Below are 20,734 nucleotides of genomic sequence, written 5' to 3' on the forward strand. Positions count from 1 at the left end.
TAAGTTAAGAACCCATGGTGTTAAGGATAAGATCCTGGCATGGATAGAGGATTGGCAGAAGGCAGAGAGTGGGGATAAAGGGGTCTTTTTCAGGATGGCAGCCGGTGACTAGTGGTGTACCTTAGGGGTCTGTGCTGGGACCACAACTTTTCACAATATACATTAATGATCTGGAAGAAGGAACTGTTCTGAAGGCTGGGTAGTTTGCTGCAAACAATGGTTTGTTTGAGGGTGCGCGGTTGTTTGAAGGCAAGTAGTGAGGGTGTGGGGATGACCCTGGCAAGATGTTCGTCTTCATCGATGATATGTTGAAGGCTGCGAAGAAGCTGTCGTAGTTTCTCCGCTCCGGGGAAGTACTGGACGAAGGGTACTTTGTCGGTTGTGTCCCGTGTTTGTCTTCTGAGGAGGTTGGTGCGTTTTTTTGTTGTGGCGCATTGGAAATGTTGATAGATGAGTTGAGCGTCATATCCCGTTTGTACGAGGGCATCTTTCAGCGTCTGTAGATGTCTGTTACGTTCCTCCTCGTCTGAGCAGATCCTGTGTACACAGAGGGATTGTCCATAGGGGATGGCTTTTTTGATGTGTTTAGGGTGGAAACTGGAGAAGTGGAGTATCGTGAGGTTATCTATGGGCTTGTGGTGAAGCGAAGTGCCGAGGTGACCGTCCTTGATGGAGATGAGTGTGTCCAAGAATGCAACCGATTCTGGAGAGCAGTCCATGGTGAGTCTGATTATCATAGATTATCATAGAATTTACAGTGCAGAAGGAGGCCATTTGGCCCATAGAGTCTGCACCAGCTCTTGGAAAGAGCACCCTACCCAAGGTCAACACCTCCACCCTATCCCCATAACCCAGTAACCCCACCCAACACTAAGGGCAATTTTGGACACTGAGGGCAATTTATCATGGCCAAATCACCTAACCTGCACATCTTTGGACTGATGGTGGGATGGAACTTATTGATGTCATCGTGTGGTCGTTTCAGTGATTCTTCGCTGTGGGTCCAAAGGAAAAAAATGTCATTGATGTATCTGGTGTATAACGTCGGTTGAAGGCCCTGTGCGGTGGGGAGGTCTTGTTCAAAGTTGTGCACCTGTTCAAATAATATCCAGGCTTGGGCTGACAAGTGGCCAGGCAACGACCATTTCCTACAAGAGAGAATCTAACCATTGTCTCCCCCCCCCCCCCCCCCCCAAAGCCTGTCCACCATCTACAAGGCAAGTCAGGTGTGTAACGGAATATTCTCCACTTGCCTGGATGGGTGCAGCTCCAACAACGCTCAAGAAGCTCGACACCGTCCAAGATAAAGCAGGCCCCATGATTCCCCCTCCTTTCCCAAACAAACAAATCCTCCACCACCGACGAACAGTGACAACCGTGTATATCATCTACAAGATGCAGGAACTCACCAAGGTTCCTGAGACAACACCTTCCAAACCCATGACCACTGCCATCTAGAAGGATAAGAGCAACAGATACCTGGAACTCCACCACCCTGAGGTTCCCCTCCACCCTGACTTGGAAATATATCGCCGTTCCTTCGCTGTCGCTGGGGGAAAATCCTGGAACTGCCTAACAGCAAAGTGGGTGTACCTGCACCTGAAGGACTACAGCGGTTCAGGAAGGCAACTCACCACCACCTTCCAAATGGCAACGAGGGATGGGCAATAAATGCTGGCCTAACCAGTGACGCCCACATCCCGTAAATGAGTAAGAAAAAAATGTAAATCCTTACGTTCTGGAAAAGTCCTGGAGGATTGGAATACTGCCAATGTAACACCCTTATTCAAAGAGGGAGGGAGACAAAATTTTTTAATTCTGTCAGTTAGCTTAAGAAATGGGTGTTTGTCAATGGGTGTGTATATAAATATCTGTAGTGAGAGTACCTTTAAGAAATGAGTGTTTACTACTGCAGTGATGTCAGTGTGGGTGGAGCATGTCTGTCTGTCAGCTTTTTGCTTTCATTTTAGGCTGTTTGCTGCAGGGTGTGTTTTAGTTTTTTCAGTGTTGGAGCTAAAGCCAGACAGAGCAGGTGTACTGTTGATCTCTCTGCCATGAAAAGACTATCTCTTGATCATTTGGTGAATTCAGAATTATAAATGTTCTCAGTTTTGAATGTAATCCTAATATGCTTCTGTTAAAAGGTGTTTCTTTTGTCTTCTGGATGTTGTTTGGGAAGTTATTAAGGATTACTTAGTGTTGTAGTCTGTGGGGGTTGTATTTGAATTGATGGTTGCTAAGATGTTCACTATGTTTTAAAACGGTTAACTTGAATTCATAGAATAAACATTGTTTTGTTTTAAAAAATACTTTTCCATTTCTGCTGTACCACACCTGTAGAGTGGGCCGTTGCTCCCCATACCACAATCCATTAAAAGTCGTGGGTCAGGTGAACTCCATGATACACTTTGGGGTTCTCTAAACCCTGGCCCATAACAATTAACACTGCAATGAAGCTACTGTGAAAAAAGTAGCCAGTATCCACATTCTGGCGCTTGTTCAGGTACATTGAGGGAGAATGTCCAAATTAGCCAACAGCATTTCTTTCGGGACTTGTGGGAGGAAACTGGAGCACCTGGAGGAAATCCACGCAGACATGGGAGAACGTGCAGACTCCGCACAGTCAGCGACCCAAGCTGGGAATTGAACCTGGGACCCTGGTGCTGTGAAGTAACAGTGCTAACCACTGTGCTACCATGCCGCCCGATTATAAAGGATGTAATCTCAGAGCATTTGGAAATGTTTAATATAATCAAGCAGAGTCAGCATGGCTTCATGAAGGGGAAATCATGCCAGACAAATTTATCAGAATTCTTTGAGGTGGCAGTGATCAGGGTAGAAAAGGGAAACCTGTAGATGAAATGTGCTTAAATTTCAAAGAGGAGTTTGATAAAGTACCGCACAAAAGTCCACTTAAAAGCCCATGCTGTAGGGGGTAGTATATTAGCATGGATAGAGGGTTGGCTAACTATTAGATGATAGAGGATTGGGATAAGAGGGCCATCTTCAGGATGACAAATTATAACTAGTGAAGTGCTACAGAGATCAGTGCTGGTCCACAATTATTTACAATATATATATATATATTAATGATTTATTCGAGGGAAGTGAATGTGCTATTGCCAAGTTTGCAGATGACGCAAATATTGGTGGGAAGGCAAGTGGTGAGGATGGTGCACTTTTACAGATATAGATAGGTTAGGTGAGTGGGCAAAGAATATGGCCCTGCCTGCAGTTGTTACTGGACTAAACATCCTTGCAGTTCAATCTGGCTGTAGAGAGAGAAAGGTCTTTACTTTGAATCTTTAGTGTCCATTCAGGATGGCAACCGGTGACTAGTGGTGTGCCTCAGGGGTTTGTGCTGGGACCACAACTTTTCACAATATACATTAATGATCTGGAAGACGGTACTAAAGGCACTGTTGCTAAGTTTGCAGATGATACAAACATCTGCAGAGGGACAGGTAGTATTGAGGAAGCAAGGGGGCCGCAGAAGGATTTGGACAAGCTAGGAGAATGGGCAAAGAAGTGGCAAATGAAATACAATGTGGAAAAGTGAGAGGTTATGCACTTTGGAAGGAGGCATTTAGGCATAGACTATTTTCTAAATGGGGAACTGCTTCGGAAAGCAGAAGCACAAAGGGACTTGGGGGTCCTTGTTCACTATTCTCTTAAGCTTAATGTGCAGGTTCAGTCGGCAGTTAAGAAGGCAAATGCAATGTTAGCATTCATGTCAAGAGGGCTAGAATACAAGACCAGGGAGGTACTTCTGAGGCTGTATAAGGCACTGGTCAGATCCCATTTGGGGTATTGTGAGCAGTTTTGGGCCCCGTATCTAAGGAAGGATGTGCTGGCCTTGGAAAGGGTCCAGAGGAGGTTCACAAGAATGATCCCTGGAATGAAGAACTTGTAATATGAGGAACGTTTGAGGACTTGGGTCTGTACTTGTTTGAGTTTAGAAGGATGAGGGGGGATCATAGAATCATAGAATGTACAGTGCAGAAAGAGGCCATTCAGTCCATCAAGTCTGCACCGGCCCTTGGAAAGAGCACCCTACTTGAGCCCCACGTCTCCACCCTACCCCCTTTATCCCTGTAACCCAACCTAACCTTTTTGGACACGAAGGGCAATTTAGAATGGTCAATCCACCTAACCTGCTCATCTTTGGACTGTGGGAGGAAACCGGAGCACCCGGAGGAAACCCACGCAGACACGGAGAGAACGTACAGACTCCACACAGACAGTGACCCAAGCCAGGATTCGAACCTGGGACCCTGGAGCTGTGAAGCAACTGTGCTAACCATTATGCTACCGTGCTGCCCGGATCGTATTGAAACTTGCAGGATACTGCGAGGCCTGGATAGAGTGGATGTGGATAGGATGTTTCCATTTGTAGGAAAAACTAGAACCAGAGGACACAATCTCAGACTAAAGGGACGATCCTTTAAAACAGAGATGAGGAGGAATCTCTTCAGCCAGAGGGTGGTGAATCTGTGGAACTCTTTGCCGCAGAAGGCTGTGGAGGCCAAATCACTGAGTGTCTTTAAGACAGAGATAGATGGACTTCCGGGTGCGGCGATGACCAGCTAAGTCGCACGTTTCGGCAGCTCCCGGTGGAACGGACTTTTGGGCTCTTAATAAGAGCCCCAACGGCAATTTTAACGGCTAAAAGCACTGTGCGGTAAACCAGAAGGGAATCCCCCCTGGATACGGATGGAAAAAGGAGAGGAAAGTGGCCGGATTGAGGTGGATCCTTTAGAGCAGCGGCAAGGAAGGCAAGCAAAAACCAAGATGGCGTCGGAAGGTGGCAGTTTAATATGGGGCCCTGAACAACACGAGTTTTTGAAACGCTGCGTGGAAGAGCTTAAAAAGGAGATGAAGAAGGAGCTGTTGGCCCCGATATTACAGGCGATTGAAGGGCTAAAAGATGAGCAAAAGACCCAGGAGCGGGAGCTTCGGGTCGTGAAGGCAAAGGCTGCCGAGAACGAGGACGCTATACAGGGCCTGGTGGTGAAGACGGAGATGCACGAGGCACACCATAAACGATGTGTGGAAAGGCTGGAGGTGCTGGAGAATAAAGCGAGGAGGAAGAATTTAAGGATTCTTGGTCTTCCTGAAGGTGCAGAAGGGGCGGACGTCGGGGCATATGTGAGCACGATGCTGCACTCGTTAATGGGAGCGGAGGCCCCGACGGGTCCGTTGGAGGTGGAGGGAGCATACCGAGTGATGGCGCAAGGACCGAGAGCAGGAGAAATTCCCAGAGCCATAGTGGTGAGATTCCTCCGTTTTAAGGACAGAGAGATGGTCCTCAGATGGGCAAAGAAAACTCGGAGCAGTAGGTGGGAGAACGCGGTGATCCGCGTATACCAAGACTGGAGTGCGGAGGTGGCGAGAAGGAGGGCGAGCTTTAATCGGGCCAAGGCGGTGCTTCATAAAAAGAAGATTAAATTTGGAATGCTGCCGGCGGTCAAGACTGTGGGTCACATATCAAGGGAAGCACCACTACTTTGAAACGGCGGATGAAGCGTGGACATTTATTGTTGAAGAGAAATTGGAATAAGCGGGTTATTAAAAAAGAAGGTTTGAGACAAAGCGGTGGGGCGAATATGGGGGGCGAAGAGGGGGGAAAAAGGGGGGAGAGATGATTTTTATGTTGTTAATCCTGCGACCCGGTAACTTTTCTCTCTTCCACAGGTTGTGGGGGAGGGAGGAAGGGAGGTGGATGAGCTGGGGGCGTTGGCCATTGGGGGCGGGGCCAAAAGGGAAGCGCGGGCTTTGTTCCCGCGCTATGATAATTATGGCGGGAATAGGGAAGCAGGAAGGAGGGGGCGTCGCATGGTGCGAGCCGAGGTCACGGGGGGAAGCCGAGGTCGGCCAGAGTTTGCTGACTTCTGGGAGCAACATGGGGGGTGTAACTACGCTAGTGGGGGATCTAGCGGGGGGGGTGGGAGGGGGATTTACTGGGTTGCTGCTGCTGGGGAGAAGGGGGAGCTGGTATGGGGTGGGGTGGGCGGGGCGGGAGGGCACCGCCTGGGGGGGACACAGCTGCGTGGGAACCGGGTGAGGAGCTGGATGAAAGGGGATGGCTAATCGACAAGGGGGGGGTGGGGTAAAGAGCCCCCAACCCGGCTGATTGAACGGGCCGATAAAGAGGGCGCGGGTACTCGCACACCTTAAGAAACTTAAGGCAGATGTGGTTATGTTACAGGAGACGCATTTGAAACTGATAGACCAGGTTAGACTACGCAAAGGATGGGTGGGGCAGGTGTTTCATTCGGGGCTAGATGCGAAAAACAGGGGGGTGGCTATACTAGTGGGGAAGCGGGTAATGTTTGAGGCAAAGACCATAGTGGCGGATAGTGGGGGCAGATACGTGATGGTGAGTGGCAAATTACAGGGGGAGGCGGTGGTCTTAGTGAACGTATATGCCCCGAACTGGGATGATGCCAACTTTATGAGGCGCATGTTAGGACGTATCCCGGACCTAGAGGTGGGGAAGTTGGTAATGGGTGGAGATTTTTTTTTAAAAATAATATTTTATTGAAAATTTTTGGTCAACCAACACAGTACATTGTGCATCCTTTACACAACATTATAACAATACAGATAATAATGACCTTTTTTATTTAAACAAGAACAAAAGAAAACAACAACAAATAAATAAATATTAAATAACAAAAAAAAAATAAAAACTAGCCCTAATTGGCAACTGCCTTGTCTCAGGCCACACCCCCCCCCCCCCCCCCCCCCCCCACCCCCCACACCCCAAGTCCTGGGCTGCTGCTGCTGCCTTCTTTGTTCTCCCCTATCTATCTTTCCGCAAGATATTCGACGAACGGTTGCCACCGCCTAGTAAACCCTTGAGCCGACCCCCTTAGGACGAACTTAATCCGCTCTAACTTTATGAACCCCGCCATATCATTTATCCAGGTCTCCACCCCCGGGGGCTTGGCTTCTTTCCACATTAGCAATATTCTGCGCCGGGCTACTAGGGACGCAAAGGCCAAAACATCGGCCTCTTTCGCCTCCTGCACTCCCGGCTCTTGTGCAACCCCAAATATAGCCAACCCCCAGCTTGGTTCGACCCGGACTCCTACTACTTTCGAAAGCACCTTTGTCACCCCCATCCAAAACCCCTGTAGTGCCGGGCATGACCAAAACATATGGGTATGATTCGCTGGGCTTCTCGAGCACCTCGCACACCTATCCTCCACCCCAAAAAATTTACTGAGCCGTGTTCCAGTCATATGTGCCCTGTGTAATACCTTAAACTGAATCAGGCTTAGCCTGGCGCACGAGGACGACGAGTTTACCCTGTTTAGGGCATCTGCCCACATCCCCTCCTCAATCTCCTCCCCTAGCTCTTCTTCCCATTTCCCTTTTAGTTCGTCCATCATAGTCTCCCCTTCGTCTCTCATTTCCCTATATATATCCGACACCTTACCGTCCCCCACCCATTTCTTTGAGATGACTCTGTCCTGCACCTCTTGTGTCGGGAGCTGCGGGAATTCCCTCACCTGCTGCCTCGCAAAAGCCCTCAATTGCATGTACCTGAATGCATTCCCTTGGGGCAACCCATATTTCTCGGTCAGCGCTCCCAGACTCGCAAACTTCCCATCCACAAATAGATCTTTCAATTGCGTTATACCTGCTCTTTGCCACATTCCATATCCCCCATCCATTCCCCCCGGGGCAAACCTATGGTTTCTTATCGGGGACCCCCCCAGTGCTCCGGTCTTTCCCCTATGTCGTCTCCACTGTCCCCAAAACTTCAGTGTAGCTACCACCACCGGACTCGTGGTATAGTTCCTTGGTGAGAACGGCAATGGGGCTGTCACCATAGCCTGCAGGCTGGTCCCCCTACAGGACGCCCTCTCTAATCTCTTCCACGCCGCTCCTTCCTCCTCTCCCATCCACTTACTCACCATTGAAATATTAGCGGCCCAATAATACTCACTTAGGCTCGGTAGTGCCAGCCCCCCCCTATCCCTACTACGCTGTAAGAATCCCTTCCTCACTCTCGGAGTCTTCCCGGCCCAAACAAAACCCATAAAACCCATAATACTCTTTTCTATCCTTTTGAAAAAAGCCTTCGTGATCACCACCGGGAGACACTGAAACACAAAAAGGAATCTCGGGAGGACCACCATCTTAACTGCCTGCACCCTCCCTGCCATTGACAATGCTACCATGTCCCATCTCTTGAAATCTTCCTCCATCTGTTCCACCAACCGCGTCAAATTTAGCCTGTGCAATGTGCCCCAATTCTTAGCTATCTGGATCCCCAGGTAACGAAAGTCTCTTGTTACCTCAACGGTAGGTCTTCTATTTCTCTACTCTGCTCCCCTGGATGCACCACAAACAGCTCACTCTTTCCCATGTTCAATTTATACCCTGAAAAATCCCCAAACTCCCCAAGTATCCGCATTATTTCTGGCATCCCCTCCGCTGGATCCGCCACATATAGTAGCAGATCATCCGCATATAAAGATACCCGGTGTTCTTCTCCTCCCCTAAGTATTCCCCTCCATCCCTTGGAACCTCTCAGCGCTATCGCCAGGGGCTCAATCGCCAGTGCAAACAGTAATGGAGACAGAGGACATCCCTGCCTTGTCCCTCTATGGAGCCGAAAATATGCCGATCCCCGTCCATTCGTGACCACACTCGCCACTGGGGCCCTATACAACAGCTGCACCCATCTAACATACCCCTCTCCGAACCCAAATCTCCTCAACACCTCCCACAGATAATCCCACTCCACTCTATCAAATGCTTTCTCGGCATCCATCGCCACTACTATCTCCGTTTCACCCTCTGGTGGGGCCATCATCATTACCCCTAACAACCTCCGTATGTTCGTGTTCAGCTGTCTCCCCTTCACAAACCCAGTTTGGTCCTCATGAACCACCCCCGGGACACATTCCTCTATTCTCATTGCCATTACCTTGGCCAAGACCTTGGCATCTACATTGAGGAGGGAGATTGGTCTGTAGGACCCGCATTGTAGCGGATCCTTTTCCTTCTTTAAAAGAAGCGATATCGTTGCTTCTGACATAGTCGGGGGCAGTTGTCCCCTTTCCTTTGCCTCGTTGAAGGTCCTCGTCAGTAGCGGGGCGAGCAAGTCCAAATATTTTCTGTAAAATTCAACTGGGAATCCGTCCGGTCCCGGGGCCTTTCCCGTCTGCATGTTCCTAATTCCTTTCACCACTTCTTCTACCGTGATCTGTGCTCCCAATCCCATCCTTTCCTGCTCTTCCACCTTGGGAATTTCCAGCCGATCCAAAAACTCCATCATTCTCTCCCTCCCATCCGGGGGTTGAGCTTCATACAATTTTTTATAAAATGTCTTAAACACTTCATTCACTCTCTCCGCTCCCCGCTCCGTCTCTCCATCTTCGTCTCTCACCCCCCCTATTTCCCTCGCTGCTCCCCTTTTCCTCAATTGGTGTGCCAGCAATCTGCTCGCCTTCTCTCCATATTCATACTGTACACCCTGCGCCTTCCTCCATTGTGCCTCTGCAGTGCCTGTGGTCAGCAAGTCAAATTCCACATGCAGCCTTTGCCTTTCCCTATACAGTCCCTCCTCCGGTGCTTCCGCATACTGTCTGTCCACCCTCAAAAGTTCTTGCAACAACCGCTCCCGTTCCTTACTCTCCTGCTTCCCTTTATGTGTCCTTATTGATACCAGCTCCCCCCTAACCACCGCCTTCAACGCCTCCCAGACCATTCCCACCTGAACCTCCCCATTGTCATTGAGTTCCAAGTACCTTTTCAATGCATCCCCTCACCCTTAAGCACACCCCCTCATCCGCCATTAGTCCCATATCCATTCTCCAGGGTGGACGCCCCTCTTGTTTCCTCCCCTATCTCCAAGTCTACCCAGTGTGGGGCATGATCCGAAATGGCTATAGCCGTATATTCCGTTCCCCTCACCCTCGGGATCAATGCCCTACCCAACACAAAAAAGTCTATGCGTGAATAGACTTTATGGGACATAGGAGAAAAACGAGAACTCCTTACTCCTAGGTCTACTGAATCTCCACGGGGTCCACCCCTCCCATCTGCTCCATAAAATCCTTAAGCACTTGGCTGCTGCCGGCCTCCTACCAGTCCTGGACTTCGACCTATCCAGCCTTGGTTCCAACACCGTGTTAAAGTCTCCCCCCATTATCAGCTTTCCGGTCTCTAGGTCTGGGATGCGTCCTAGCATTCGCCTCATAAAATTGGCATCGTCCCAATTCGGGGCATACACGTTTACCAAACACCACCATCTCTCCCTGTAATTTGCCACTCACCATCACGTATCTGCCCCGTTATCCGCCACTATAGTCTTTGCCTCGAACATTACCCGCTTCCCCACTAATATAGCCACCCCCCTGTTTTTCGCATCCAGCCCCGAATGGAACACCTGCCCCTACCCATCCTTTGCGCAACCTAACCTGATCTAACAGTTTCAGGTGCGTTTCCTGTAACATGACCACATCTGCTTTAAGTTTCTTAAGGTGTGCGAGTACTCATGCCCTCTTTATCGGCCCGTTAAGCCCCCTCACGTTCCACGTGATCAGCCGAGTTGGGGGGCTTCCCACCCCCCCCCCCCCCCCCTTGCCGGTTAGCCATCATCTTTTTCCAGCTTCTCGCCCAGTTCCCACGCGGCTGTATTTCTCCCAGACGGTGCCCCCCCGCCCATCCTTTCCCGCACCCACTCCCCCCTTTCCCCAGCAGCAGCAACCCAGTAATTCCCCCCCCCCCCCCCCCCCCCCCGCTAGCGTAATTACTACCCCCCATGTTGCTCCCAGAAGTCAGCAAACTCTGGCTGACCTCGGCTTCCCCCCGTGATCACGGCTCGCCCCGTGCGGCGCCCCCCTCCTTCCTGCTTCTCTATTCCCGCCATAATTATCATAGCGCGGGAACCAAGCCCGCGCCTCTCCCTCGGCCCCGCCTCCCATGGCCAACACCCCCATCTCCTCTCCCTCCCCACCTCCCCCCATCACCACCTGTGGGAGAAAGAAAAGTTACCATACCGCAGGATCTAATCATATAATCCCTCTTTGCCCCCCCCCCCCCCACTCGTCCCACCACTTTGTCCAAACGTTCATTTTCGTAGTCCCAATCATTCCAATTTTTCTTCTACAATAAAAGTCCACGCTTCATCCGCCGTCTCAAAGTAGTGGTGCCCTCCCTTGATATGTGACCCACAGTCTTGCCGGTTGCAGCATTCCAAACTTTATCTTTTTTTTGTGAAGTACCGCTTTGGCCCGATTAAAGCTCGCCCCTCCTTCTCGCCAACCTCCGCACTCCAATCTTGATAGACGCGGATCACCGCGTTCTCCCATTTACTACACCGAGTTTTCTTCGCCCATCTAAGGACCATTTCTCTATCCTTAAAACGGAGAAATCTCACCACTATGGCTCTGGGAGCTTCTCCTGCTCTCGGTCCTCGCACCATAACTCGGTATGCTCCCTCCACCTCCAACGGACCCGTCGGGGCCTCCGCTCCCATTAACGAGTGCAGCATCGTGCTCACATATGCCCCGACGTCCGCCCCCTCCACACCTTCAGGAAGGCCAAGAATCCTCAAGTTGTTCCTCCTTGCGTTATTTTCCAGTGCCTCCAACCTCTCCACAGATCGTTTCTGGTGTGCCTCCTGTATCTCCGACTTCACCACCAGGCCCTGTATGTCGTTTTCATTCTCTGCTGCTTTCGCCTTCACGACCCGAAGCTCCTGCTCCTGGGTCTTTTGTTCCTCTTTCAGCCCTTCAATCGCCTGTAATATCGGGGCCAACAACTCTTTCTTCATTTCCTTTTTTATCTCCTCCACGCAGCGTTTCAAAAACTCTTGTTGTTCAGGGCCCCATATGAAACTGCCACCTTCCGACGCCATCTTGGTTTCTGCTTGCCTTCCTTGCCGTTGTTCCAAAGGATCCGCTGCAATCCGGCCACTTTCCTCTCCTTTTTCCATCCGTGTCCAGGGGGAACACCCTTCTGGTTTACCGCACGGTGTTTTCAGCCGTTAAAATTGCCGTTGGGGCTCCTATCAAGAGCCCAAAAGTCCGTTTCACAGGGAGCTGCCGAAACGTGCGACTCAGCTGGTCATCGCCGCACCCGGAAGTCTTTTCTGGGTGGAGATTTTAACACGGTGCTGGAACCAGGGCTGGACAGATCGAGGTCCAGGACTGAAAGGAGGCCGGCAGCAGCCAAGGTGCTTAAAGACTTTATGGAGCAGATGGGAGGAGTAGACCCATGGAGATTTAGCAGACCTAGGAGTAAGGAGTTTTCGTTTTTCTCCTATGTCCACAAAGTTTATTGGCGAATAGACTTTTTTGTTTTGGGAAGGGCGTTGATCCCGAAGGTGAGGGGGACGGAGTATACGGCTATAGCTATTTCGGACCACGCGCCACACTGGGTGGACTTGGAGATAGGGGAGGAAAAAGAACGGCGTCCACCCTGGAGAATGGACATGGGACTAATGGCGGATGAGGGGGTGTATTGAAAAGTACTTGGAACTCAATGATAATGGGGAGGTCCAGGTGGGAGTGGCCTGGGAGGCGCTGAAGGCAGTGGTTAGAGGGGAGCTGATATCAATCAGGGCACATAAAGGAAAGCAGGAGAGTAGGGAACGGGAGCGGTTGCTGCAAGAACTTCTGAGGGTGGACAGGCAATATGCGGAGGCACCGGAGGAGGGACTGTACAGGGAAAGGCAAAGGCTACACGTAGAATTTGATTTGCTGACAACGGGTACTGCAGAGGCACAGTGGAGGAAGGCACAGGGTGTACAGTACGAATATGGGGAGAAGGCGAGCAGGTTGCTGGCCCACCAATTGAGGAAAAGGGGAGCAGCGAGGGAAATAGGGGGAGTGAGGGATGTGGAGGGAGAGATGGAGTGGGGAGCGGAGAGAGTGAATGGAGTGTTCAAGGCATTCTATGAAAGATTATATGAAGCTCAGCCCCCGGATGGGAAGGAGAGAATGATGTGTTTTCTGGACCAGCTGGAATTTCCTAAGGTGGAGGAGCAGGAGAGGGAGGGACTGGGAGCACAGATCGAAATGGAGGAAGTAGTGAAAGGAATTAGGAGCATGCAGGCGGGGAAGGCCCCGGGACCGGATGGATTCCCAGTTGAATTTTACAGGAAATATGTGGACTTGCTCGCCCCGCTACTGATGAGAACCTTTAATGAGGCGAGGGAAAGGGGACAGCTGCCCCCGACTATGTCAGAGGCAACGATATCGCTTCTCCTAAAGAAGGAAAAAGACCCGCTGCAATGCGGGTCCTATAGGCCTATTTCCCTCCTGAACGTAGACGCTAAGATTCTGGCCAAGGTAATGGCAATGAGGATAGAGGATTGTGTCCCGGGGGTGGTCCATGAGGACCAAACTGGGTTTGTGAAGGGGAGACAGCTGAATACGAATATACGGAGGCTGCTAGGGGTAATGATGATGCCCCCACCAGAGGGGGAAGCGGAGATAGTGGTGGCGATGGATGCCGAGAAAGCATTTGATAGAGTGGAGTGGGATTATTTGTGGGAGGTGTTGAGGAGATTTGGCTTTGGAGATGAGTATATTAGATGGGTACAGCTGCTGTATAGGGCCCCGATGGCGAGCGTGGTCACGAATGGACGGGGGTCTGCGTATTTTCGGCTCCATAGAGGGACGAGGCAGGGATGTCCTCTGTCCCCATTATTGTTTGCACTGGCGATTGAGCACCTGGCAATAGCATTGAGGGGTTCCAGGAAGTGGAGGGGAGTACTCAGGGGAGGAGAAGAACACCGGGTATCTCTGTATGCGGACGATTTGTTGTTGTATGTGGCGGACCCGGCGGAGGGGATGCCAGAGATAATGCGGATACTTGGGGAGTTTGGAGAATTTTCAGGATATAAACTGAACATGGGGAAAAGTGAGTTGTTTGTGGTGCATCCAGGGGAGCAGAGCAGAGAAATAGAGGACTTACCGCTGAGGAAGGTAACAAGGGACTTTCGCTACTTGGGGAGCCAGATAGCCAAGAATTGGGGTACATTGCATAGGTTAAATTTAACGCGGTTGGTGGAACAGATGGAGGAGGACTTCAAGAGATGGGACATGGTATCCCTGTCACTGGCAGGGAGGGTGCAGGCGGTTAAAATGGTGGTCCTCCCGAGATTCCTCTTTGTGTTTCAGTGCCTCCCGGTGGTGATCACGAAGGCTTTTTTCAAAAGGATTGAGAAGAGTATCATGAGTTTTGTGTGGGCCGGGAAGACCCCGAGAGTGAGGAAGGGATTTTTGCAGCGTAGTAGGGATGGGGGGGGCTGGCACTACCGAGCCTAAGTGAGTACTACTGGGCCGCCAATATCTCAATGGTATGTAAGTGGATGGGAGAAGAGGAGGGAGCGGCGTGGAAGAGATTGGAGAGGGCATCCTGCAGGGGGACTAGCCTACAAGCTATGGTGACGGCGCCGTTGCCGTTCTCACCGAAGAAATACACCACAAGCCCGGTGGTGGTGGCTACTCTGAAAATTTGGGGGCAGTGGAGATGGCATAGGGGAAAGACGGGACCCTCGGTGTGGTCCCCGATAAGAAATAACCATAGGTTTGCTCCGGGGAGAATGGATGGGGGATTTGGAACATGGCAAAGAGCAGGAGTAACACAATTGAGAGATCTGTTTGTAGATGGGACGTTTGCAAGTCTGGGAGCGCTGACCGAAAAATATGGGTTGCCCCAAGGGAATGCATTCCGGTATATGCAACTGAGGGCTTTTGCGAGGCAACAGGTGAGGGAATTCCCTGCAGCTCCCGACGCAGGAGGTGCAGGACAGAGTGATCTCAAAGACATGGGTGGGGGACGGTAAGGTATCAGACATATATAGGGAAATGAGGGACGAGGGGGAGATTATGGTAGATCAGCTGAAAGGGAAATGGGAAGAAGAGCTGGGGGAGGAGATTGAGGAGGGGCTGTGGGCTGATGCCCTAAGTAGGGTAAACTCATCGTCCTCGTGTGCCAGGCTAAGCCTGATACAATTTAAGGTGTTACACGGCGCATATGACTGGAGCACGGCTCAGTAAATTTTTTGGAGAGCGAGATGCTCGAGAAGCCCAGCGAATCACACCCACATGTTCTGGTCATGTCCGGCACTACAGGGGTTTTGGGTGGGGGTGACAAAGGTGCTTTCGAAGGTGGTGGGGGTCCAGGTCGAACCAAGCTGGGGCTTGGCTATATTCGGGGTTGCAGAAGAGCCGGGAGTGCAGGAGGCGAAAGAGGCTGATGTTTTGGCCTTTGCGTCCCTAGTAGCCCGGCGCAGGATACTGTTGATGTGGAAGGAAGCCAAGCCCCCGGGTGTGGAGACCTGGATAAATGACATGGCAGGGTTTATAAAGCTGGAACGGATTAAGTTCGTCCTAAGGGGATCGGCTCAAGGGTTCACCAGGCGGTGGCAACCGTTCGTCGAATACCTCACAGAAAGATAGAGGGAATGGAAAAGAAGAAGACAGCAGCAGCAACCCGGGGGGGGGGGGGGGGGGGGGAGGACTCTCAGGGATGTTAGTGTATAAGTATAATATGTATAGGTTGTTGTTATAGGTAATTGTATACTGGACTGCTGAATTGTATTTTTGGAGAGTATTTATTTGGGACAAGGCAGTTGCCATGTAGTTTTGTTTTTTAATTTTGAAGTTGTTTATATATTATTTATTTCTTGTTTTAAAAAACTGGCCATTGTTATTTATATTGTTATATTACTGTGTAAAAGATACACAATGTACTGTTATGGTTGGCCAAAAATTTTGAATAAAATATATTTTTAAAAAAAAGACAGAGATAGATAGGTTCTTGAGCAATAAGAGGATCGGGGTGATGGGGAGAAGGCAGGAGAATGGGGATGAGAAAATATCAGCCATGATTGAATGGCGGAGCAGACTCGATGGGCCGAGTGGCCTAATTCTGCTCCTATGTCTTATGGTCTTGTCAGGTAAGAGAGAGAGGTCAGGGCTTTGATCCTCCAGCTACTTGATCAAACCGAAGCAAAAAAACAGATGAAGCCTTCCTGTTCTTGGCAGTACATTCCATAACAGTCAGCACCAATCAGCATATCAGCCAAGAGCCCGGCAAAGCAAACACTCATTGGCCAACAGCCATGTTCATCAAGTTGAGTCACCACCAATGCTAGCACATCCTACTGGATTACTTAAAACAAAATAAAGGTGAAGTCCATTTTAACAGTGTAGGCCCTATTAATTGTCCAGGTACAAGAATTATAAAAGCCAAAATAACAGAATCTAAAGGGAATACACAGGGAAAACAGGGTTTAAAAAGTTGGATCCTTACACACACATTTGATCCACAGCACAGGTTTCCACCCAAGGCCAAGTTGGAAATTTACCCATGTGCCCTTGTTACTCAAATCCAGATTATATACATATATGATGAACAGCTGTCCAACAATGTCCACTGAGACAACATTCTGTACAACCTTGTCTGAAAAATATGATTAACCATTACTTCCTGTTCTCTAATCAACTTCAGACCAATACTCCACGTTATTACTGTTTTCCTATATTCTATCAGCAAGGCTATTCATACAACATCTTTATGACGTTCCATAAATACAAGTATAAAGTTTTACCAAGAACAGCTAGGTCAATTAATGAGTCCATTTGAAACATGAAGTGCGATTTTTAAAAAACCTTGCATTTAGCTAGTGCCTTTCCTGAGCACTAGACATCTCAAAATCATTTTCGAGCCAATGAAGCACTTTGGAAGTGTAGTCACTGTTGTAAAGTAGGAAACGTGGCAGCCAATCTGTGCACAACAATCTCCCACAAACAGTAATGTCATAATGGCCTAAGTCTGTTTTGATATATTTAACTAACTTGCTAGAGCATTTTCAGGAGTTAACAGAGAAGATTTAATGCTGTTGATGTGAATTACATGGACTCCCAAAAGGCATTTGATACAGTGCCGCACAACAGACCTGTGAGCAAAGCTAGAGTTTCTGGAATTCAGAGGACAGCAGCAGCATGGATTTGAATTAGCTGAGTGACAGGGAACAAAGAGTCATGATTGATGGGGAATCTTTTGGAATGATGTATGGCTTGTGATGGAGTTCCCCAGGGGTCAGTGTTGGGACTCTTTCTCTTCCAGGTATATGTTGCTCTATACCTTGGTGTATAGGGCACAATTTCACAGTTTGCCGGCTGATACGAAATTTGGAAACATTGGGAGCTTTGACGAGAACGATGTAGAACTTCAAAAGGTCACAGTCAAGTTGGTGGAGTGGGCGATCAAGCGGCAGATTTAGTTCAATATCGGGGAAATGTGAACCGATTCACTTTGGTAGAAAGAACAGGGAGAGACAGTATAAAAGAAGTGGGTACAATTCTATAGAAGTGCAGGAGCAGAGGGACCTGGGTATACATAGAACATAGAACATTACAGCGCAGGACCTGTGAAACCACTCTAAAGCCCATCGACACGATTCCCTTATCGTCCATATGTCTATCCAATGGTCATTTGAATTAGTGTTGGCGAGTCCACTACTGTTGCAGGCAGGGCATTCCACACCCTAACTACTCTCTGAGTAAAGAACCTACCTCTGACATCTGTCCTATATCTATCTCCCCTAAATTTAAAGCTATGTCCCCTCGTGCTAGACATCACCATCCGAGGAAAAAGGCTCTCACTGTCCACCCTATCCAATCCTCTGATCATCTTGTATGCCTCAATTAAGTCACCTCTTAACCTTCTCTCTAACGAAAACAGCCTCATGTCCCTCAGCCTTTCCTCATAAGACCTTCTCTCCATACCTGGCAACATTCTGGTAAATCTCCTCTGCACCCTTTCCAATGCTTCCACATCCTTCCTATAATGCGGTGACCAGAATTGCACGCAATACTCCAAATGCGGCCGCACCAGAGTTGTACAGCTGCAACATGCCCTCATGGCTCCGAAACTCAACCCCTCTACCAATAAAAGCTAACACACCGTACGCCTTCTTAACAACCCTCTCAACCTGGGTGGCAACTTTCAGGGATCTATGTACATGGACACCAAGACAGGTACATAAGTCATTGTGGGGAGGCAGTGGTGCAGTAGTATTGCCGCTGGACGAATAATCCAGAAACCCAGGGTAATGCACTGGGAACCCAGGTGTGAATTCAACTGTGGCAGATGGTGAAATTAGAATTTAATAAAAATCTGGAATTATAAAGTCTAATGATGACCATGAAATGATTGTTGTAAAAACCCATCTAGTTCACTCACATCCATGAGGGAAGAATATCTGTTGTCATTACTCCAGATCCATAGCAATCCACAATAAATGCTGACCCAGTCAGCAACGCCCACATCCCATGAATGAATTAAAAGAAAAAATGAAGGTGTCAGGACAGGTTGAGAGCGCCGTTCATAAAACATACAGAATCCTAATGGGAGCGTAGAGTATAGGAGGTTTTGTTAAACTTGTATAAAACACAGGTTCAACTGAAGGGAGGATGTGGAGACATGAACAAGAATGGTCCTGGGATGAGGGGCCTGGACAGAGTAGATCAGGAAGGGCCTGTACTGTGCTGTAATGTTCTATTGTCTATTGAAAAATGTTCCACAGGCGAAAGGATCGAGAACGCGACAACACAGATTGAAGGTAATTGTTATAAGAAACAATGGCGACATGAGGAGAAACCTTTTCACACAGCGAGTGGCTAAGATCTGGAATACACTGTCTGAGTCTGTGGTGGAGGCAGATTCAATGGAGGCATTCGGAAGGGGTTTTGATTATTATCTGCAGAGGAAGAATGTGCAGGGTTATGGAAAGAAGGTGGGGGAGTGGCACTAGGTGAATTGCTCATTCAGAGTCATCACGGCCAATGGGCAGAATGGCCCCTTCTGTGAGATTGTGATTTGAGGGGATAAATATCAGCCAGGACACCAGAGTTTGCTTCCCTTCTCTTCAAAATAGTGCCAGGGGATTGTCTACATCTACACTTGACCCTTCCAACTATACACAGAATCCTACAAATTTACTCATTGCTGGTAGTGAAGTACAGTTGAATTCCCTGAACCAGTTTTATTCCCGAACTACTGAAGTTTTATAACAGCAATTGGTTGCTCTCATTAATTGTGTGTCTTGCTTTGATTTTAGTGTTTATATCCAAAATGAAATTATTCCTATTCATGTGATCTTTATTTCTGTATTATATACCATTTATATAAGATATTTTTTTTCAATTTGTTCTTGGGATGTGGGAATCACTGGCTGGGGCAGCGTTTGTGGCCCATCCCTAATTGCTCTTGAACTGAGCGGTTTGCTCGGCCATTTCAGTGAAGGGCAGATTCTTCAGTTCAGAGTCAACCGCATCGCTGTGTGGATCTGGAGTCACATGTAGGTCAGACTAGGTAAGGACGGCAGATTTCCTTCCCTGGCGGACATTAGTGAACCTGATGGGTTTTTACGACAATCGACAATGGTTTCATGGTTGTCAGTAGACTTTTAATTCCAGATTTTTATTGAATTCAAGTTTCACCATCTGCTATGGTGGGATTCGAACTCAGGACCACAGAGCATTACCCTCGGTCTCTGGATTCCTAGTCCAGTGACAATACCACCATGCCTTCCCTATTCTACCACCGTTACCTAAGAAATTATGCAGAGGTATACGAATTTCAGGAAATAGTACGTTTGCACAAAACTGTGTCACCGAGCATTAAGGGTGTGAATTATTGTGATAATATATTGGAAGCCAGTGCCATTACTGGGGAACATGTGTTGGTAGATTATCCAGCTGTGGATGTCATAATGAATTTTGAACTTGTCGTGCCCACTTACTCCATTGGCTCCTATTTTGGGGCTGTTGATGTCAGCTGTGTTTGGTTTTACACTCTGTTCCTTTTTTAACCTGTTGCTAGGATGACGATCTTGAGGAAGGCGAAGTGAAAGATCCCAACGAGAGAAAAGTCCGACCAAAGCCCATCTGCAGATTCTACATTAAAGGTAATCACTGACTCAAGGATTTAGAGCTCTGGCATTGGATCTAGAATAGTTAGTGAATGTTTGTGAGAATTAGAATAAATCGGCATTCAGATACTGTCCGAAGTAAAAGATGAAAGAGTAGTTTGCACATCATCATCTCTCCTAACATGTGTTTCACCTGGATTCTCTGGTGGAATTTAAGTTTAGATCTAAATTTCTCTGAAGTTTAAATTGTCATTCATCAGCTGGCAGTTGAGCTGAGGCATGATAAGAAAATGCAATTAAATAAACCATGTAAACAAATGCAAGCTGTTCCCAGTGAAGGCTGTGTTCTGTATGGTTCTTGTATAATTTGTTCTTGTGTCTAAAAGTACTGTAATTTTGAGAATTTTGGTGGATCGAGCTGCATCATTCCAATCAGGTTATCATTTTCTGATCTGCATTTTTTCCCCTCTTTTTTTAAATTTAAGAGTACCCAATTCATTTTCTTTCCCAATTAAGGGGCAATTTAGCATGGCCAATCCACCTACCCAGCACATCTTTTGGGTTGTGCGGGGTGAGAGCCACACAGACACAGGGAGAACTCCACGCAGAGAGTGACCCAGAGCCGGGATTGAACCAGGGTCCTTGGTGCCGTGAGGCAGCAGTGCTAACCACTGCGCCTCCATGCCGCACTAATCTGCATTTGATGCCTCCACTGATTTTTAAAGAAGGAACCATGCTCATCATAGAAGAGGTGATGTAGCAGCAGCTCTGCTCTGACAGACTGAGTGCAACATTTCAGTAGAACAGGCAGCATCTATG

General features: G+C 48.6%; 1 protein-coding gene across 8 annotated transcripts in view; it reads left to right on the forward strand.

Moving 5' to 3' along the window:
- The window catches only part of zc3h18 (zinc finger CCCH-type containing 18), a 319,920-nt gene that overhangs the window by 74,906 nt on the left and 224,280 nt on the right, over positions 1 to 20,734 (forward strand). For all 8 annotated transcript variants that reach the window (XM_072517731.1, XM_072517738.1, XM_072517736.1 and 5 more), the window contains one exon: positions 19,867 to 19,951. In XM_072517731.1, the coding sequence (XP_072373832.1) occupies positions 19,867 to 19,951 (85 nt within the window). The remainder of the gene's footprint in view (positions 1 to 19,866; positions 19,952 to 20,734) is intronic.

This window comes from Scyliorhinus torazame, chromosome 10 (assembly GCF_047496885.1).
Source record: "Scyliorhinus torazame isolate Kashiwa2021f chromosome 10, sScyTor2.1, whole genome shotgun sequence".
NCBI classification, from domain to species: Eukaryota; Metazoa; Chordata; class Chondrichthyes; order Carcharhiniformes; family Scyliorhinidae; genus Scyliorhinus; species Scyliorhinus torazame.